Here is a 21,086-nt window from a genome sequence, read left to right on the forward strand (position 1 = left end):
TCCCTGTGATTCCTCATGGCAGACGGTTGTTCTCACTTGTTGAATCCAAACCTCAGTTTATATTCCTGGTTTAAGGTGTGATGAAGATTGAACATGACTTTTGGCGCATGTATTTGAATACACGCCCATGAAAACCTCTCGTGTCGGGTTTTTGTTTCATTTCTCAGTTGGTGTGAAAGTGTTTCTGCTGTCATCACTCCCTGTAAGTCTGGAGGTTTTAATTTTCTGTTTGTTTTTCCTCTTCCTGCAGGCGATGAGCTGGCGAAACCCAGAGTGCCAACAGCATATGAGTAAGTATGAAAGTGTGCACGGCTGCCGTTATTGTCATAATGATTTCATGCTTTTTAAATAGTTTGTTTTCTTATTGTGAAGAAAATCTGCATGCTTTTATCTGGAGCTTTAACACAGTTTGACTCTCTCCTTCTGCAGACTGGCCAACAACGACCTCCTCTCTCTGGACCCGTTCAGTCCGACCCTCGCAGGAAGCTCGTCTCTCTCTGTGTCCTCATCAACAGGTAATCCATGAAGCTCACCTTCCACCTGAATCCTGCAAACATGCACAAATGAAGATTTTAACTTTGTCTTTTTTACCAAAAATGAACAATAAGAGGATATGGGAGCACCTTATTAAGCTTCCATTCTCAAGTTTGCACTTGGACACCTAAAATCAGTGTTTGCACATGTGTCGTCAAACATCAGCTCACACCTGTCGAGCATGTGCTCTGTTAGGAAACAGCTAAGGAGCAGCAGCTGTATGGATGCACAGTGCAGCCAAACACACTTACTGCTTCAGTAGCATCAAATAGTCAAAGGTTATTGACACAGGGATCAGGTTTCATTGATGATGTCATGCATAGTCAAGTTTCACACAGAAAGATGACTTTACTCGGCTGCTTCTCCTGCTTGTTCAATTTATGCTGCACAAAAGTGGAATTTAAGATAAACACAAGGTGCTTCTGCTTTTATAAACAGGATAAGCACTCTGTGAAGAAATCCATCCCATCATGCCCTCGCACTATGACTCTGATCAGTTATGTTAAGGTGTAATCAAGTGGGCGCTCTCCTTCACCGGTGTTTCGTTAAGTTAGGCCCTCCATGCCAGCTCCCACCATCCATCATACCCACAAGTAGAACCTCTTTATATCACAACACAACCCATACAGTACTGCCACAATCAACAGACCAGGGCTCTGCTCATGCAAGCTCCAGGTATGATACCAAGCAGCAACCTCTGGTCTAAAAATAGGAGTCCAATGCAGAAGTGTTAAAAACTGTAGTTCATCGAGCGTCCACTTGAGGCTGGCTCTGGAAGTAACGGAAACCACATACACACCAATTCAAAAAAAGCCGATCTTTACAGCAGAAATAAACATGTTTACAGCCTGGTACAGAAAATTAGTGTAGTCTGGATAGCTCATTTCTCCATCGGCACACACTGTACGGGGGTGAATTTTTTCATAACACAAGTTTTCCACTGAGAGGCACAGCTGACTTGATTGACAGGCGGGAACACTGTAGCTGTTGGCTAGGAGGCTCAAAGCCCGCCTCTTTACGTCACACTTAACAACATTTCCAATATGGCTGCCGCCGACGATTAGCTTCAAAACAGCGCTCAGGAACAGATGGGTGACATCACCAATATTACGTCCGTTATGTATACAGTCTATGTATGATACTACTTGCGTTACCACATGACCCTTAATGGCCACTGAATGCAAACACAGTAAAGAGAGAAAAATCTGAAGTGAGGTGTTTGGAAGAGGACCTGGAAGGCAGAGCCTGTTTGCTTGTGCTCCCCCTGCCAGGTTATTCTGTATGCTCCACCTCCCCCTACTCCTTCACTCTAATGAGGGATGAGAGGAGAGAGGGGAAAAAAGGAGATTTCTCCTACTTTTGTTTTACCCCCCTACAGACATTATCTCATCCAGACCCACTGACTTGTTTGTAACTCTCTCCTTTATTTAATGTCTCCTGTGCTGGAGGGCAGAGGGGACATCAAATAAGAGTTGGCATCCAAAGCTCCAACAGTTTGGATGCAGATGTTAAAGTTTCAATATATGCCACACTCAGCTCTGTGTTCTGTATACGTTCCTGTCCTTTTGCCCTCCATCAGTCACACCTCCGATAAATCTTTAAGTCTGTCGTCTTTTGAAAACATCTCTCTGTTTGTTTTACCTCACAGCTTTCAAAGTGTTTTAAAACACACAGCACCCCGAGTGTGATTCTCATGGCTTTAGTTCACGAACACCAGTGTTTAAACAGAGTGACATTAGCGCTGACCCATTGCCTAGGTTAAGCGTAATCCACAGTTAATTGGCACCTAGTTGGGGTCAGCAGGTCGGCTATAAAGCCCACTGGCACGTATGTTGTCAAACAGTGTCTCGTTACTGTCAAAGGTCTCGGCTTAAAAGTCAAAAGAGCATCGCACGGTGCCCTGATTAGGATACGTGAAGGGAATTAAGGGCCGGCTTAGAGCCTGTTAAATCTCTCTGTGTACAGTGAGGCAGCATTAGCAGCTCCTAATGCACACATGACACATTCAACAAGTCGAGTGTCTGAGGTTTAAAAAGATTACACCTTCTAGGAGAGTGGATCAGACTTTAGACATTCATATTTCATCATATATTTGATTTGTTCTTTTGGTGTTCACTGAATTACTTTGTACATATTTATCTGTTTTATTGTTTTTTTACTTTCTTTGTTTGCTTTGTTGTATTCTTTTTGATTCATTTCTGTATTTATTTTGATTTGAACATCTCTTGTTAGACCTTGCCTCTATCTTCCTATCAATCCCTTCATCTCCATCTTTACTGATGGATGACGTCTTTCTTCCAGAGGCATCAGGTAAAACGTGTGTGCTTCGGTAGAAAGGCGGTGATATGAAGGAAAAGTTTCCTTAAGTCAGCTATCATCGGCCTTTTTGCATGGTATTTATGTTTGATTTTCATCTCCTCAAGTAAGCCTTTGAGTTTGCTTTCATTAAAAATGCATGTGTGAATTTTAAGGCTGCATATATCCTCAGTCAGAGATGTTGCTTTGCACATTCATAGCTGATAAGAGGATCATTTCAGTGTCACTCATGCTCAGGTATGAGTCTCAGAATAAGACAGTAACACTGTGATCACTAAGCTTAATAAAGCTGCAGTAGATTCAGATACTCTGAGTGTCTTTAAAGCTCCAGTAGGGAGATTTTCGCTGGTTATCAAACAGACTGAAATTAATATTGATGGCTCTTTATGAGCCACAGAAGCAAATGAGACCATCAGCAAGAAGATTGAGTATTTCTATATACTATTTCTAATACCTGACACTCTTGTTGCAGGGTAGGTGTCTGAAACAGCTGTTTTATATTTTTTTTATGGTACTGAATCTGACGCAAGTGACAGTTTAAAGACAAACGGGACGAATTTAATGTTAAAAAAGCACTAATTAAACATGTACAGCATAAAATTAGCGTAGAAATAAGACGTAGCTTTTTGTCCAGAGGGGGCGCCAAAATGGACACAAATCAAGAGTTCCTCACAGGAGCTTTCTAAATATTTCTGCAAGAAAAATCTTTTGTAATTTGCCAAATAGTGGTCACAATCACTTAAAGGCAATATGATGAGTTTTTCACCAGCTGAGAAACAGACTGAAACCGACACTGATGCCTCTTTATGATCTTCAAAAGCAAACAAAACCATAAACAACAACAACACTGATATCTTCTCTGTTGTCATTTTTCAATGCCTTAAACCACTCAGAGGGGGGTAGGTGTCAGACCACATGATTGACATTTGGCTTTAGAAACACCATTTTTCGGCTGTTTTCATGGCAAATAATCACATTAAGTGATAGATATGTCTGTTAAAAGACAGCAGGGTGAGGTTTTTGTTGAAAACACTACTTTTGCATGTACAGAACAAGAGATAAGAGGTATCACTTTGTCCACAATGGGGCGCCAAAATTGATATAAATCAAAAGTTCCTCACAGCAGCTTTAATGTAGTTTTGAAAATACCAATAAAATTTAAACTTTGCATCACACAGTAATATTTCAAAGCATAAATCCACTGCAGCTACTTTGACTTCTATATTTCTAGCTGTGTAGCCCAAAAATGAAACCAGTGATTACGTATTCGTACTGTTAGCAAAACGATAACACATAAACCAGCAGTGGATTCAGACACTCTGAGTGTCTTTAAAGCTCCAGTAGGGAGATTTTCGCTGGTTATCAAACAGAATGAAAATGATATTCATGCCTCTTTATGAGCCACAGAAACAAATGAGACCATCAGCAAGAAGATTGAGTGTTTCTATATATTGATTTATAATCCCTGACACTGTTGTTGCAGAGTAGGTGTCTGAAACAGCTGTTTTAGAAATATTTTCATGGTAAAGAATCTCCATCAGTGATACAGGTGACTGTTTGAAGACAACAGGTTGAGATTTTATTGGAAAACAAGCACTGCTTAAAGATGTGCAGCACAAAATTAGTGAAGAAATTAGACGTGGCTTTTTGTCCAGAGGGGGCGCCAAAACGGACACAAATCAAGAGTTCCTCACAGGAGCTTTCTAAACATTTCTGCAAGAGAAATCTGTTATAATTTGCCAAATTTTGGTCACAATCACTTAATGTAGTTTTGAAAACACCTATTAAGGTTAGACTTTGCATCACAGTAATAATACAAAGTGAAATCAATTGCAACTACTTGCAACGACTTCTATATTTCCAGATAAAAACAAAAAAATATCTTGTTCCTGTGAGTCCTCATGCCTGCCGATAAAGCTGAATGTTTGACTTTGATTCTCAGATGCAAAATAAAACTATGTTGGTTAAATGCTACTAACTGATGAGGGGTTTGTTCCTTTTGTTGTATTTTGTTTGTGTAACTAAAAGCCTGATCTGTCTACTCTCCATACTTGGTTTTTGTCGTGTTTATCACCTGTCGATCACATCGCCCCCTTCAGCTGAGACCGCGCTACAACCCGAGCCCTCTCCTCCTCTGGCAGAGAGCCAGCAATCCAAAGAAGTCTCCTCTTTCTCCTCGTCTACATCCTCTCCCTGGGACTCCCCTGAAAACCCTTTCCAAGCACTCAAGCCCGTACCAGCGAGGGCCCAGAGCGCCCCCATCACCTTGCCCACCGAGCCGGTCGACCCCATCATAAGCCCGACGCCCTCCAGCCCTCCGAGGAGCGTGGACGCCTTCTCCTCCGTGTCCTGGTCCCAGAGCCAGTGGATCGCCTTCAGTGATAATTTCACTCCACCTCGCCGTCAGGGCTCGGGGGCAGCGGTGAAGGAGGTCCAGAGGCCGCAGCCGGGCTCCGGCAGGTCAGGTCGCTTCCTCTCTGATGATTCTGCTGAGGCGTTCTGCAGAGGTGGAGGCAGCAGAGAAGACAGCAGCGCCTGTTTCTCTGATGTGTTCTCTGGGATTACTGATAGGGCGATGGCAGCTGCTCCATCGAGCAAAATATTCAATGGTAACATGATGAGTGATGCTAGAGAGAGATGTGTTGTGTGCCTGAGGTTTGGAGTTTCAGTTTGACATTTTATTTTACTGCAACTTTATATTCTTTTATTGTTCATTTGTTTTGTTTATAAAGTTGCTTATTTTTGAATGTCTTTTAATTTTTTTGATTTATTTGATTTCACAGATTTGTTGGTTTCTCTCACTGCCTGGTTTGCCTTTGTACCATTTGTCTTTGAGTTTCTCTTCCTGTTATTTATTTTGAAATGTGTGTGAATTTTTTTTTATTTCTAATGTCTGAAAACAGTTTTTGCTTTTATATTTTTATGTTGAACATGCATGATTGGTTTTTTTTGCATCAACTGGAATGCATCACTCTTGCAACTTGTAAATACTTCAATGTGCACTTCAGCCTGACCAGTATGAGATTTTCAAAACCGACTCAATTTCAAAAAGAAAAATCAAAAGTTGGTTATAAAGAAAGGGGACTTCCTGTCACTAGTATAGCCTTGAATCAAGCTGCCTTTTAATTAAGCAAAAATATTTCAAAGGCTGCTTTCTAAATAAATAACTATTCACAAGAATAAATTGTGCAGTTGGGCAGAAACCTTGTATCTTTGTATTTATCTTTTTTTGGCATTAATCAATGCTTTTCATCTTCTTTTATGTGTGTCAGTAGGCTTTCTACAGTTTAACAAATGAAAAGTATTGAAAAAAGCTGGTTGGTTTTGGAGATGCAAGGTTTCTGTCTGACAGTGACGAAATGTAAATACCAATATCCAGCTTTTGAAGGTCACTATCGGCCCGTTCATATCCGCAAATACATCTGTCAGGCTGTAGTTTGAATTGAATCAGAGTGCTGTTTACTGTCACTAATCAGTAAAACTATCATGTTACCCTTCTTGTAGTACCAGTACCAAACCGGCCTACGACCCCGCTCACAGCTGGAGCCCTGCAGCCCCCTCCTCGACCGTCCTCACGACCCAAACTGTCCACAGGGAAACTCACAGGAATCAATGAAATAGTAAGAGGACCATCTCTGACGTTACTTGCTGTTAAAACAAAGTTTCCATATTGTGATACCACCTTATTCTATCCTCTATCCGTCCATCAGGTGCGACCGTTCAGCCCGCCCAAAACCTCAAACGCCAGCCCTCCTCCTGCAGCACCGCTCGCCCGGGCGGAGAGCTCCTCCTCCTTGTCCTCGACCGCCTCGCTGAGTGCTGCCAACACCCCCACAGTTGGTGAGCATCCTCCTTCTCTGTGCATCGATCATCTCTCTTTTCTTGGACTGTTGATCCTCTTTTGCTCCAGCCTATCACCGACCTGTTCCTCTGCAAAACAACCTTCAGTTTTCCTTCCTTCCTTCCTTCCTTTCCTCGACTCCTCTCCTCACAGGAGCCGAACACACCTCTGCCCACCCCCTCTCCTCCCCCGAGCCAGAGCTGCTCTCCCTCTCTCCTTTTTTTCTACTAAGCCAAAGTGAGTCTTCCTTTCCAAACTCTTGTTTCCCTAAAAGACGATCCTCTCCATCACTGTGTCCGCTCTTCATCTTCACTGATTTCAAGACGATCATCATTAGCCCCTGTTAGCTCTGTGTATATCATATCAGCCTGCAAACATCACACATTTGTGTCACTGTCAGCGTCATCTCTCCTCACATTCTCTGGGTTTATCTCTTCTTTCCTTCTTTACACCTTTAATGTGGTGTAAAGAGGATGATGTGTTCATAGCAAAGCTGCCAACCTTTGAGAAGCGATGTGAAACACCGGCAGGTATGAGTAAAGTTCACGAGAGAAGAATCCTCTGTATTTAACTCAAACTAACCAACATGAGTCTGATGGACGGAGCTGGATGGATAACTGGACTTCTTAATTTGCTGTGATTGTAATTCTGAGTCTCGTGTGTTCTCCATCTTCACCCTTTCTCATATTCTGTCCATGTCACCTGCATCCACTCCTAACATTGTTAAGATACGATCATATATTTGATAAAGTGAGTTTTTTATGACTTATAAAGGTTTAACAGAAGGGATGTAACGATATACACTTTATGACACGGTACGATAAGATATGATACGTTACGATACGTTACGATACATTAGGATACGTTATGATGAGTTACGTTACAATACGTTACATTACAATACCATATGATACGTTATGATTTATTACATAACGTTATGATACTTTATGACACGGTACGATAAGATATGATATGTTACGATACGATACATTACGATACGTTATGATAAGTTACGTTACAATACGTTACATTACAATACCATACGATTTATTAAATTATATTACGATACTTGGTGACATTGTAGGATAAGATATAATATGTTAAGATACGTCATGATAAGTTACGTTACAATACGTTACATTACAATACCATATGATACATTATGATATATTAAATAACGTCATGATACTTTATGACATGGTACGATAATATATGATATGTTACGATATGTTACGATACATAACGATACGTTACAATAAGTTACGTTACAATACGTTGCATTACAATACCATTGTAATGCACATTGTTATGTTACGATACGTTATGTTACAAAACGTTATGTTACGATACGTTATGTTACGATATGTTATGTTACGATACGTTATGTTACAAAACGTTATGTTACGATACATTATGTTACGATACGTTATGTTGCAATACGTTATGATATGTTATGTAACGATACGTTATGTTACAATACGTTATGTTACAAAACGTTATGTTACGATACGTTATGTTACGATACGTTATGTTACAATACGCTATGTTACGATACGTTACATTAAGATACATTATGTTACAAAACGTTATGTTACGATATGTTATGTTACGATATGTTATGTTACGATATGTTATGTTACGATACGTTATGTTACAAAACGTTATGTTACGATACATTATGTTACGATACGTTATGTTACAATACGTTATGATACGATATGTTATGTTACGATATGTTATGTTACGATACGTTACATTAAGATACATTATGTTACAAAACGTTATGTTACGATATGTTATGTTACGATATGTTATGTTACGATATGTTATGTTACGATACGTTATGTTACAAAACGTTATGTTACGATACATTATGTTACGATACGTTATGTTACAATACGTTATGATACGATATGTTATGTTACGATATGTTATGTTACGATATGTTATGTTACGATATGTTATGTTACGATATGTTACAATACGTTATGTTACAATACGTTATGTTACGATACGTTACGTTACATTACGATACATTATGTTACAATACGATATGTTACGATACATTATGTTACGATATTTTATGTTACGATGTTATGTTACGATATGTTATGTTACGTTACATTACACAGAGCTTGAATTACTCAGGCGCAACGATTTCGCCTCACCATTCTCTCGCCATTCATCATAGACGTCCTGCCTTGAACTGACGATATGTAAGAGGCTAGTTTAGAAAACACCCTCTGGTGTTCATTAAGGGCATCGCAATTCATTCTTTATCTTGTCAACTTAGTTCATCCTGTCTGTTCGCCCTACCGTTACATCCATATTTAATAGTCATATATTGATACATTTTGATTGTCCTAATGTATTTTATTTGTTGTAATATGTTCCTATTTTCTTTTTACAAATAACAGGATGTACTGACTTGCAATGCATTAATGACTGACTGCAATAACAACTATTGTAAATGATGTAATGCATCTTTGCATGATCAGACCTTCTGCTGTACTAAAATATCTAACCTCCATCCGGCTCACGACAGACCGTAAACTCTGTCCTCTCTCATTCTCAGGGACGTCTCGGGGTCCCAGCCCTGTGACCCTGGCATCCCAAGATGCTTTGCCCATTGCCGTGGCCTTCACAGAGTCGGTTAATGCTTACTTCAAAGGAGCTGATCCCACTAAGTGAGTCTCACATGACCTCTTGCTGCTCAAAGGCCCAGACTCAGACCTGCACGCATACACATTTTTGTCCATATTTGACCTTAAACCATAAGAGTACATGGACCTGCACCACATGGTCCCCTTACCCAGCGTGCACCCTGCCAAACACAGCACCAAACGGCCTCTGAGTGGAGTGTTACCGCCTCTCGCTCTGCATGTGTGGAATGTTTTGCGTTAGTCTGACACCATTCTTTCAGAGTGGATAACCTACGTGAGGCAGATTATAGTCTGGGGCAGAGAAAACATACTGCCTTTTATTGGTTAACTGCTGCTAAATTGCTGCTGTGCAAAAGGCTTATTTTTGCAGGGATTAGCAAATGGAACATTTCAGAAGCAATGCAGCGGAGACACGGTGCGAGGTGGAGACCTGCTGCTGGATGAAAAACCACCGACCACAAGAGAGGGAAGACTCCTTTCAATCCAGAAAGCTTTCAAACACTGGATTTATACTAGACTACAGACACGGATAGACGTTTATGAAGAGAAGGGAGGATGAAGAGGTGTTTAACCTGGGCTGGTTTGAGCTAATACCGACACCTAAAACAAAATCAGATTGGCCTGCGTTCACACATTATTGCACAGATGTTGGTCCTCAATGTAGGAACAGACCTGGACAGAAAAATCTTCTAAATATGATGCTCTTACCTCCAGACTTACTGCACAGAAAGACCTGAACCTGAGCTGCTTTAAATGAGGGTATATGGGTCAGTTTTAAAGGGACAAAGATGGAATGATTGACTCATTTAATTGATAAAAAAATATATACTAATATTGTTTGAGCAAATTGTACCCCTTTAGATTTGTGTCTTTGCCCTCTGTATTTCAAAAGAACTACATATTTGGTTCACGCCGTTGTTGTGTCATTTGAAATATTTTAAGAAATGTTCTCATGTTTTGTCTTTTTGCTTTAACAATCTTTTTGCTGCTCATTCAGCCAGGGTACTCTTAGAAACAATGTCAAGTCAAGTCAAGTCAAGTCAAACTATACTTCTAAAGCACATTTAAAACAACCTCAGTTGACCAAAGTGCTGTACAGTTATTAAAATGCAATATAATCATACACAAATATAACAACAAATAAAAACAATAAAAGAATAGTAAGAGCTCAATTTAGGAAATAAAAAGAGTAAGAAAGTAAGAAACCAAGGATTCTTGCATTGCATTGTACTCTCAATGAGGTAATAATAATAATACTAATAATATATTTTATTTATAGGCGCCTTTCTGGACCCTCAAGGTCACCTTACAACATAACCAACAGTAAAAAAACAATACTCAACAGTAAATAAATACATAAATACAACAGAATAACAATGCAAAAGTTGAAAAATGAAAGTGAAGTCATTCCAGTCCCATAGAGACAAATTAAAGCGAGTAGGCTTGGTGGTTTTGAGGCGTGATTTAAAGGTGGTGGATTTAAATAGGTGGAATTTTGTAAGTCCTGGGGGAGAGAGTTCCAGAGGCTGAAGGCTCTGGACCCCATGGTGGTCAAGCGAGCAGGTGGGAGGGTGAGTTGGGTGGAAGAGGAGGACCTGAGACTACGGTAGGGTGGGTATTTTGGTATGGAGGAGCTCAATGAGGTACTGAGGAGCTTGGGTTTTGATGGCCTTGAAAGTGAGAAACCAGATCTTGATGCGGTGTGTGATGGGTGAAAAGTTAGGTTGAGTTAATGTGGCGCCCGTGACACATTTGGCTTCAACTCGCCTCTTCTGAAACCAATGGTTTGACTTCACTGAGACCACGTTCATGTTTGATACAGTCTAAGGGCAAAACTGCCAAACAGTCTTTGGTTCCAGCTTCTGAAAATTCAAGAATGTCTAGAAATCTCTTTAGTTTTCCAAAAACTATCAAGTGAAACAGAAACCTTTAGAGTTTTAAGAGTGCGTCTGACAACACAGCTAACACAAAATATTAACCAGGTGGTGAGAAATGTTAAAGAAGAAGGAGGAGGGATGATGTCAGAGGTCTTGGATCACTTTTCATAAAGATACAAGCATCCATTAATTAAAGAAAATAGGAAATATATACTTTTTATACTCATTGAATGTTAACAAAGCTTTCTTTTTCTTCCATAGATGCATCGTGAAGATCACAGGTGACATGACGCTGTCCTTCCCCATGGGCATCATCAAGGTGTTCACCACCAACCCCTCCCCCGCCGTTCTCACCTTCAAACTGAAGAACACCAGCAGGTTGGAGCAGATCCTGCCCAACCAACAGCTACTATTCAGGTGAGCTACCCCTGAACACATCACCACTAACTAACCACAGAGCAGATCAAATACAAACTGGTCGTCTCACAGTGAAAGCAAAGACAGCCGCAGAGCTGATGAGCAGATTTGATGTCACCGTCGTGGTTTGGACTCGACGCTACGAGTGAGAATGGAGGAAATGTAGTCTGCGTCAGTGAGAGGAAATTCAATTAGTAATCTGACATAAAGCTATCATTACGCTGTCAGGGAACTATTTTCCACCAGCCGGCTTCTCAACAGCCCATGTCTCTTCTGAAAATACTTCACGCCCACAGCAAACTTCATAAAACAGCTGCTTCATTTAAAATACATACATCTCTCTCACCTCTTCAGTCTCACGGCTTTAAAACAGATTTTATCTCACAGACACTCGAAGTCTAAGAGTCCCATGACGCACTGTAGGTAGGTCCTGTTCTCCAACAGCTTCTTATACATGACGGTCCAGATGACCATCACTTTTATTCTGTTGGTCCAACATCTGCACGTAGGATCAAGAAAACATGTGCTTGGATCAAACACGACACAAAATATGCCCCCATGAATGTGTCAGTAAAATAAGCATCTTCTTTTTTGATGAACAAACTATTTTCATCCCCTTTAAGAGGAGGAGCATCCATTCATCTGTCTCCTTTAGGTCTCAGTTTCACTGTAAATAGTAAATGACACAGAGGCAGCTTTCTGCCTTAATGCAGCTCTCTGAAGAGTTTCTTGTGATTCACTTGAACTCAGTGGATCTAAACTTTGGTGAAATATCAACATCAGGATGCAGATTTGTGAAAATTAAAAATACAAACTCTGTCAGGTCTGTCTCTAAGAGGAGAGTAAAACAATTTAAGGAGGTTGGGTCATTTCTGATGCATTCAGGGAGTCTGGAAGTCTAAACATTGGCTTTCACAAGACAGCCTCAAGCAAATTTGTCACTCAAATTTAAATATTTGAACTTGTGCTGATGTGGGAATTATGCAAAATAGATGAGTTCACATGGTGTCAGTCACATAATTGGCACCCTTCGTGTTGCCATAGACTCAAGATGTGAATTTTACCGTGCAATGAATTCACTTCCCATTTGGTCCTGACACACATTAAGCTTTGTGTTGGACCGCGCGATTCAAGAACACTGCCTGAACTCTGTGTGTAAATAGAGTTTCTGATTCAGCAGCTTGTTGGATAGACCAGGGTCATTTCTTCCAATCCATCAAGGCTTTATACACAAAAGGCAGGATGAGCAATCAATAATAAAGCGTCTGACTTCCTTGTGTGTGTGTATGTGTGCGTGTGTAACCTTCTGCATCTCTCTCTCTCTTTTCAATCCAGTGATCCTTCCCAAAGCGACTCAAATTCCAAGGACTTCTGGTTCAACATGCAAGCACTGACGTCCTTCCTCCGAAAAGCCTCTGAACAGACTCCTTCTGCTTCCTACTATAACGTGGACATCCTCAAATACCAGGTCAGTGTGTGACACCGAACCAGGAATTTTATCCAAATAATGTAGCTTCAGAATCAGATAGAGTAGACTTCCCTGAGCGTCAGGAGGTTGTATGTCACCTGTAGTCTAAACCTTGTAGCCCGTGCTGCCATATTGAATCGATTCGTGGTCTCTTACTGTCCTTTTAATTGAACATACATCTAACCTCCAACTGTCTGGTTTGATATCTATCCTGCGGGACCTGAAATATAATGCAGGAAATTCCCCCTCAAGATATCTTTAAAACAAACCAACAAAAGAAGCATGTTAGCTCATCAGCATTATTTAATCAGTTCTGATTTATTTTGTATGCTCTTATGTTATACCATGGTCCAGAACAGAGCTGTTTTGTTTAAGTTTTACCTCTAAAACAGCTTCCATGCTTTCAGAAGTAAGTTCATAGAGGTGTTAAAAATCCAGAAATTGGCAAAGACAGCTCCATGAAAGGACTGTGTCAGTTTTTTTTGTTTTGCTTTTTTTCTCTCTCTTTGAATTTGCACATCTCTCAGTTTCCCTGCAACAGAGGATTCTAAGAAAATGACGTTCTCAGACTCAGAGACACTTTGTTCATATTCAAAGTCCTATAGAAACACTGTTCTCCTGCCTCCTGTGTTCAGGTGCAGTCCGATGGGATCCATTCTACCCCTCTCAACCTGGCCGTCTACTGGAAGTGCACGCCGAGCACGTCAGACCTGCGGGTAGATTACCGATACAACCCTGAGTCCATGGCCTCCCCGGGGGCGCTCACCAATGTCCAGATCTTAGTGCCTGTAGACGGAGGAGTCACCAACATGCAGTCTCTGCCCAGCTCCCTCTGGTAGGATGTGCTGCTCCTTATACTGGAATAAAACATTTCTACTGAAGTCACACCTCAGCAGCTTAAAGTGTACTCTCTTCATTTAGGAACGGAGAGCAGAACAAGTGTCTGTGGAAGCTGAGTGACATCTCAGAGAAGTCTGAAAATGAAGGTGAGTCATCTTCCTCTCATATCCCAGATATCCTGCATTCACTTATTTTGTTCTTCTTATTTGTTTGTTTTCCTGTACCAAAGTGTCGTCTGACAATCTGGATCCATGTCAATTTGCCATCAGATACATCTTGTTCTCACTCATTGTAGAAACTTTTGCAGTGCAGAAGAGAGTCTAATCAGAGAATGTATGTGTTTGTGTTTGACCCCAGGCGCTGGCTCCCTCAGGGCCAAGTTCGAACTGTCAAACGGCCCGTCGAGCCCCTCCACCCTGGCGGTGCAGTTTATGAGCGAGGGGGGAACTCTGTCAGGAGCAGACATGGAGCTGCTGGGGACAGGATACAGACTCTCACTCAACAAGAAGAGATTTGCAACAGGTATGTAATCCCCTGTGAGAAGTTGAAATTCAGAGGTAAAAAGTAAAAATTGTGAGAGTAAAAAAATCAATCAATCTTTATTTGTATAGCACCGAATCACAACAAACGTTATCTCAAAACACTTTTACAAACACAGCAGGTCTAGACCGTACTCTATGTTAAATTATTAAGTCACAACTATGAGGTACAAAGTTGAATTTATGAGATGAAATTCATAATTATTTAATAAAATCTCATAGCTATGGAAGACATTAAAGGCCATTGAAAAAAAATGGAATTCAAACTTTTTTTTTAATTAGATCTTAAAAGTTAGTATTCTGACTTTATTCTCAGAATTTAAAAAAGAAATCAGATTTTTTTTTTACTTGACTTGAATCTCCCAAATGTCTTTGTGGAGATTTGAGCTTTCAGTGGCCCTACCTAATCCTCTCATGTACATATCTATGAAATAATCAAATTTTTGTGTCATAATTTAATTTTGTTTCATAAAAATGACCTGTAATGTCATGATTTCTGATTATAGTCTCATATTCTGGACATGTTCTCCCTTATAATGACATTTAGCTAATTAGAATTTCTTAAAACATATTTTTGAGAGGAAAATATCTGTAACATTGAATGTTTTTTATTGCTATCTCAATAAAAAAAACATTTAATCTAAAAATAAATAAATAAATGTTTTTTTCAATAAGGTTTAGTTCCTTTTTTTTTTTCAGTAGTGGAATTTCTTTTCAATAAATACCTGCTTTTATGGAGGGAAAGAAACATTCCTCATCACGGATATTACAACCAATATTGTGAATTTTTGTGGATTGTGCCTGATATGATTATGCAGTTGTTCTTTTTTTTTTTTAATAGAAATTAAATAATTTTAACATATTTGTACATTTTCAACCAATTCCAATCAAAGCCATAAGCATGACTGTAATGTTTTGCCAAATTGCAGCAGACAGTGCTGAGAGTTTTGTAAAGTTTTGAGACAGGTTGTCTCAGCTGGTCTACAATGTGATGATGCATTGTTTTCTGCATTACAGTCTCTAAAAAATTCAGTCATGTGGGCACAAACTGTTAAATGTAAACAAATGCATCTTAAAATGTGTGTTGATGATTGTATCCATCATGCTCTAACAACAACTCACTCAGCTCTGTCTGTCCCTCCCTTTAGGTCGTTACATGGCAGATAGCTAAGGTGACTCATCACTCTGGTTCTCAAAGATCTTGCTTGATACAACAGTCGGCAACTTTGCAAGGCTTCCCAAACCTCTGGATCCATCCAAGCACAGTCTGGCTTTTCACTCGGAAAGCAAGAATCTCACTACATAAAGCAGCACTGAGTATTGAACACTGTTTAAAGAAAAGAAAACGTAAGATGGGCTTTCAGGAAATGTGTAGATATGAAGTCTAATAATGCTTTCTGATCAATTCACTTTTGTATAGTCGGGGAAACAATTTATGGATTAGATAAAAAAAATCTATATTGTATTTGAAATCATAAAAAAAAAAAAAGAAAAAAAGTGCACTAACAATCTTTCAAATGCTCCTTTTCCTCTTTATATCCTTCTTTCAAGAGCCTTTTAGGGAATATAAAACAAGATCCTGTCCGTTTGGAAGAGAAAAGGTTTCTCCCTCTCTGCGATCTGTAAATATTAACGCTGAATATTCTGCTCGACCAGCTCTGACTCAACTCAAATCAGTTTTGTTTACTGGTTTCTCTCTCTTCCTTTTCCTCCTCACGATTTGTCTTTTTTGATCATGTGCAATGAAGCATTGAAGGTAGAATCTGTCTTAAACCGTACTCACACACTCATGGCACAAGCTCGACCTTTAAAAAAACATTGAAGTGCTTTCAAACAAATGCAAAAAAAAAAAAAGTCTGACCTCAGTGCCTCCTCTTATACTGTGGTTCAATAAGCAACAGAAGTGCGTCAAGGTTTTACCCACATGTGGGGGTTTTCTAGATTTAAAGTCTCTCTGTGGTAAAATGCATGGAGTTGTCTCTAAACAATCACCTCTGAAGGGGTCTGTGATCAGTGTGGTCTTTTTAGGATTAACCCTTGTAAATTCCCCTTACAGTCATCTTGTATTTTTTACATTTTGAAGCCCTCTTCACAGAAAATCGGCGACCTTGACTGTAAAACATTGTGTCAAATGTTAGATGCTTTAAAAGAAAAAGTCAAGGGACATTACCCAAAGTTCATCTTGCAGCCTTTTTTTGAACTGGCAGTGTTTTTTATCACACATCTGTGCCCTAACATGGAGAACTGTGCCTGAATCAAACTTTTCTCTGTTTGTTTTGTATCCTACTACAGCACAGTCAATAAGAAGAGCACCCAAAATGTGCCGGTCCTGTTTTTTACTTGTTATTTGGATGATGAAGGGAAACCCGTTTTTACAACCCAACTGTCTTCCACAAATGAATGAATCATTTTTGCCTTCCGTGATTGATCATTGATTCTTTTTGATATGTTTTTCTACTCAATGCGCATCAGTAGACCTCATCCCAACACACGCTCACTGTGCAGTAGACCATGTAAGTGAGCAGTAGCACAACAAGGGCAAAATTAATGATTGAAATGCCTTAAACAGAACTACTCGATACTGAGTAATCCAGCGTTCTTCACTGTGGAGAGATATCGTGGCACAGCACTGCCTTTCGATGACTAACCTGTCCTGCCTCTAACCAAGTGCATGCTGGGATCCAACTCTTGAAACTCTGAACAGCAAAAGAAAGAAAAGAAAATGATGGGTAGTTTATAGACTGTATATGAGAAGTGGACTTAGCCTCTTAGTTTCAAATACCTCACCTTCAGGGTGGGAAGCTCAAATCCTGTTTTGATTTCTAAGCTGGAGTACAGGTTTAAAAATGCATTAACACTATGAATCTGTCAAATTGCTAGTATTTCACCACTTCTTGATTGATCTGCAACTAAAAACATAACAATGTATAGCAACAATCTGGAGGGAACCAGGCCATATTTCATGATAACACAGCTGTCGTAAGCTATCTGCCAATTCTTAGCTAACTGCTTGCTGCTTACATTCATATTCTCACACTGCTGCTCTGTGGTATTTGTACACCTTCAACTGCCGACTCAAAAGTGTCCTAAAGAAGTTAACATTCTTTGGCTAAATAACATAACCGATAGCCACATTACTGCTAGTTAGCTCTGTGGTATTATTGAATCTTCAGCTGCCAACCAAAATGTGCCAAAAGACATAATTATTCTTTAACTGAATAATGATAGTGTTAGCTAGCTCTATGGTATTTGTACACCTTCACAACTGTAACTAAATGCTCATAAGAGATAAATATTCTTAGCTAGCTAGATGGATGACTTTGCTGTTAGCTAATGTTGCCATTAGTTTCCTCTGTGGTGTTTTTGGACCTTTGACTACCGGCTAACAGTCCCCTGGACTAAACAATCTTTAGCTAGATAATATTGACTGTTTGCTAGCTAATGTTACTGTTGGCTAGCTCTGTAGCATATGTGGACCTTTAACTGCCATCAAACCAGTCCCCTAAAAGACGTAAACAGTCTCTAGATAACATCACTGTTAGCATATATAACTGCTAGCTAGCTCTATAGCATTTGTGGACCTACAACTGACAATTAAGCTGTGCCTAAAGGAAGTTAAAAAAAAATGTTTTGGCCAGAAATTGTAACCGTTAGCTGCTTTACTCTTAGTTAACTGTGTTACCTTTAGCTGCTAGCTAAACAGCACCCAAAAGAACGTAATGAGCTTAAGCTAGATGACAGTTTGCTAGCTAACATTACTGTTAGTTAACCTTTGATTCTAAGAGTTAAATACAATACTATGCAAGATAATATTACTGTAAGCTAGCTAAAATCACTAGTAGCAGGTTCCTTTTAATGTATTGTGTAACACCGTCAAATGGTAGCATTAGCTCGGAAGCTGCTAACATTAGCTGTTAGAATGTAGCCTGATTTCCCTCCTTTTTATGTTTAAAGTTTATCGTCTTTTTAGTCGTTGATCATTTGGAAATCTGTGTAATCCCAATGATATATTAGATTCCTTAATGTAATGAAACTAAACAGTTAACCAAACCTTTAACAGACCTAAACAACATTTAACATTTGAGCTAACTATCCTGTCAGCTTTGTGAATAGAACAGAATAGAATAGAATAGAATAGAATAGCCTTCATTTGTCATTGTCAGGTGTACAATGAAATTAGAAGTGCTGCTCCAGAATGTGCATGTGATAAATACAAATACAATAAAAACAGGTAGAAAATATGTATAAAAGACAATATCAATACAGTTATAATATAAAACAAATGTCAAATATATACAGTCAGGTGGGAGAAGAGGAAGAATATGGTTAATGTGGAAATACTACTTTGAATAGACAGCAGGTGATGACTCAGTTGGTTGCAAAAAGACTTCTTATTTGACTTGATACCTTGGGAAACATTTCTCCTAATGCACTTAAGGTCTATGCTGGTGTCAGATCTACTTTGCAGCATGATGTTTGTGCTATAAATGAACGATTCTTGTCAACAACACTGATTCAAAATTAGGCTCTCAAAAACGCAAGACAGCAACAGCAAAAATGCCAAAATGTCAGGGGCTACATCCACTTCATATACAGTCTATGGGACGGGTGGACTTTTGCCATGTTTGGCTCTCGGTGCTTCATTCTTGCCTTAACTCACGTAGGCTGCTGTTGTAGAGGCTGTTGTACTTCTTGAAGGAGTATTGTCATGTTGTGTGGGACGTCTGTCATTGACCTCAACCATGTAATGGTCCTTATATTGGTTAATGTGAGGGTAAACGGCATATCAGGAGATTAGTTGCCTGGAAGCTTTGACCTTTAAGGGCTGGAGTTTCATACATTGTGCATCATGAGGCTAACTGAACTCTTGAGATCTTTAGAGAATAACTCTTGCTGAGGTTATTATATGTTTTGACCATTTTTTAAATGTGTATAATGTTTTATATTATCCTCAAAGTACTTGGTGTAAGACTCTAGCCAATTGTAAGAATTCAAAAGCAGAAATTTTTCACAAATTGTTGATTGAAATGAAAATTTAAGTCTTGTTAAGTTGAACTTAAATTTTGTATGTCTTTGAACTTAAATCAGCCAAATGTTTGAAGGTAGTCAGAACTAATGAGTTTACATGAAATCCTAAAAATTGTAGCACCAGTCAGTTGCACGGTGAGAAATCTACTTGTCACTCTGTGTTTTCTATAAACAATTAAACCAATGGTTTTTAGTCAGAGAAGCCAACTGCAATCAAGATAGAGCACAACAAATCTGTAATTGTATTCAGTCTTGGCAAGCTGGTTCTTGCTGTCCCGACAAAACTTTCAAAACAAACTTAAGAGGGCTTCTTTTTCCACTTTCACGTCCTTTCTTACTTTATATGTTGTATGAAACAGAGTATAAAGAGAGCAAAAAATTGTGTAAATGATTCTCATAAATTGTACATTTTTACCAATATCACAGCCACTTTTTGTCTTTATGATTTCTCATTGTGCCTGTATTAAATGTGTAATATATGAATATATACAAATATATTAAAATGACTAAGTGTGTGCTGTGTGATTTCTTACAGTTCTATGATGATGTGATGTTACAATCCTTTACAATCTGATTCTTTTGACCTTATTAGTTTACATTAATCACACTGCAGGAGCTTTTTATGTAAGATTGATAATTATGGTGTGTTTAGGAAAGCTTCTTTTAAAAGGAAATATGCTCAGGCTTGAGTGTCACACATGAAATACCTGTAAAATGGGACAGTGCTTTCTTCACACATTTATCAGTCCGAGTACTCAAAGGCCATCACGTCCACCTGAGTAATTTTTCTGCATTTTTAAGCCATTATGGGCGGCAGAAGAAGTTCAATCAATCAAGCCCAGTTGACAGATCAATTTTCTCCAACCCTGAAAGCACTTCTGTGTAGCTAAAGCTGTAGAGGTAATACGTTTACTGCAGTGCATTCTATTTCCTAGCAGCAAAAAAATAGATCTAAATGATTTACCAGGCGTACAGTATCTCTTCTGAGAATAAAAAAATCACAGTTATCAGCAAAGCTTGTGTAAACACTTTATCCCTTTTGTGTGGAGACAGATGGCAGCTGAGCTTTGGGAGAAAATTTTGCACAGTGGAAAGGTTTTAACATTTGAAATTTCACCCTAAAATGACCTGAATTGACAGAAACAACACTTTGGTAGAGAGAAAAATGTTTCTGGAGGTGAACTGGCCCTTTAAAGCCTTCTAAATCCCCCCCTAATATATTCATATTTTACTGATAGAATGTTTTCCACTGAAAGTCAGAGACGCAATGCTAGAAGATAATAATAAAAAAAAACAGCAAATCTATCGTCAGTTGTTTTATGAGAATAATCCATGTCAAAAGGTTTGTATTAAACCCTCTGCTGACATGCAGGATGATAGAGCATGAAAACAAAGCCTGGACACACCACAGCACATGTGTTACTAATGTAATGTTTGCACTGCGAGGAACCTCATGCAGTGCTCTGCTTAGGAGGATGTATGCATGACTGTGCGTGTACTATCAGCACTACATCAACACCTTGTGCATATTTACACACTCAGTCATGCCTTGTGTCCGTCTGC

At 39.2% G+C, this 21,086-nt stretch overlaps 1 protein-coding gene across 2 annotated transcripts in view; it reads left to right on the forward strand.

Moving 5' to 3' along the window:
* Positions 1-20,036, forward strand: part of fcho2 (FCH and mu domain containing endocytic adaptor 2) — a 67,900-nt gene extending 47,864 nt beyond the window's left edge. For both annotated transcript variants that reach the window (XM_034710149.1, XM_034710150.1), the window contains exons 16-26: positions 251-290; positions 430-515; positions 6,355-6,470; positions 6,561-6,690; positions 9,267-9,378; positions 11,493-11,648; positions 12,984-13,116; positions 13,752-13,951; positions 14,038-14,102; positions 14,314-14,478; positions 15,644-20,036. In XM_034710149.1, the coding sequence (XP_034566040.1) occupies positions 251-290; positions 430-515; positions 6,355-6,470; positions 6,561-6,690; positions 9,267-9,378; positions 11,493-11,648; positions 12,984-13,116; positions 13,752-13,951; positions 14,038-14,102; positions 14,314-14,478; positions 15,644-15,666 (1,226 nt within the window). In that variant the 3' untranslated portion in view covers positions 15,667-20,036. The remainder of the gene's footprint in view (positions 1-250; positions 291-429; positions 516-6,354; positions 6,471-6,560; positions 6,691-9,266; positions 9,379-11,492; positions 11,649-12,983; positions 13,117-13,751; positions 13,952-14,037; positions 14,103-14,313; positions 14,479-15,643) is intronic.
* The last annotated feature ends 1,050 nt before the right edge of the window (positions 20,037-21,086 follow it).

This window comes from Notolabrus celidotus, chromosome 19 (genome assembly GCF_009762535.1).
Source record: "Notolabrus celidotus isolate fNotCel1 chromosome 19, fNotCel1.pri, whole genome shotgun sequence".
NCBI lineage: Eukaryota > Metazoa > Chordata > Actinopteri > Labriformes > Labridae > Notolabrus > Notolabrus celidotus.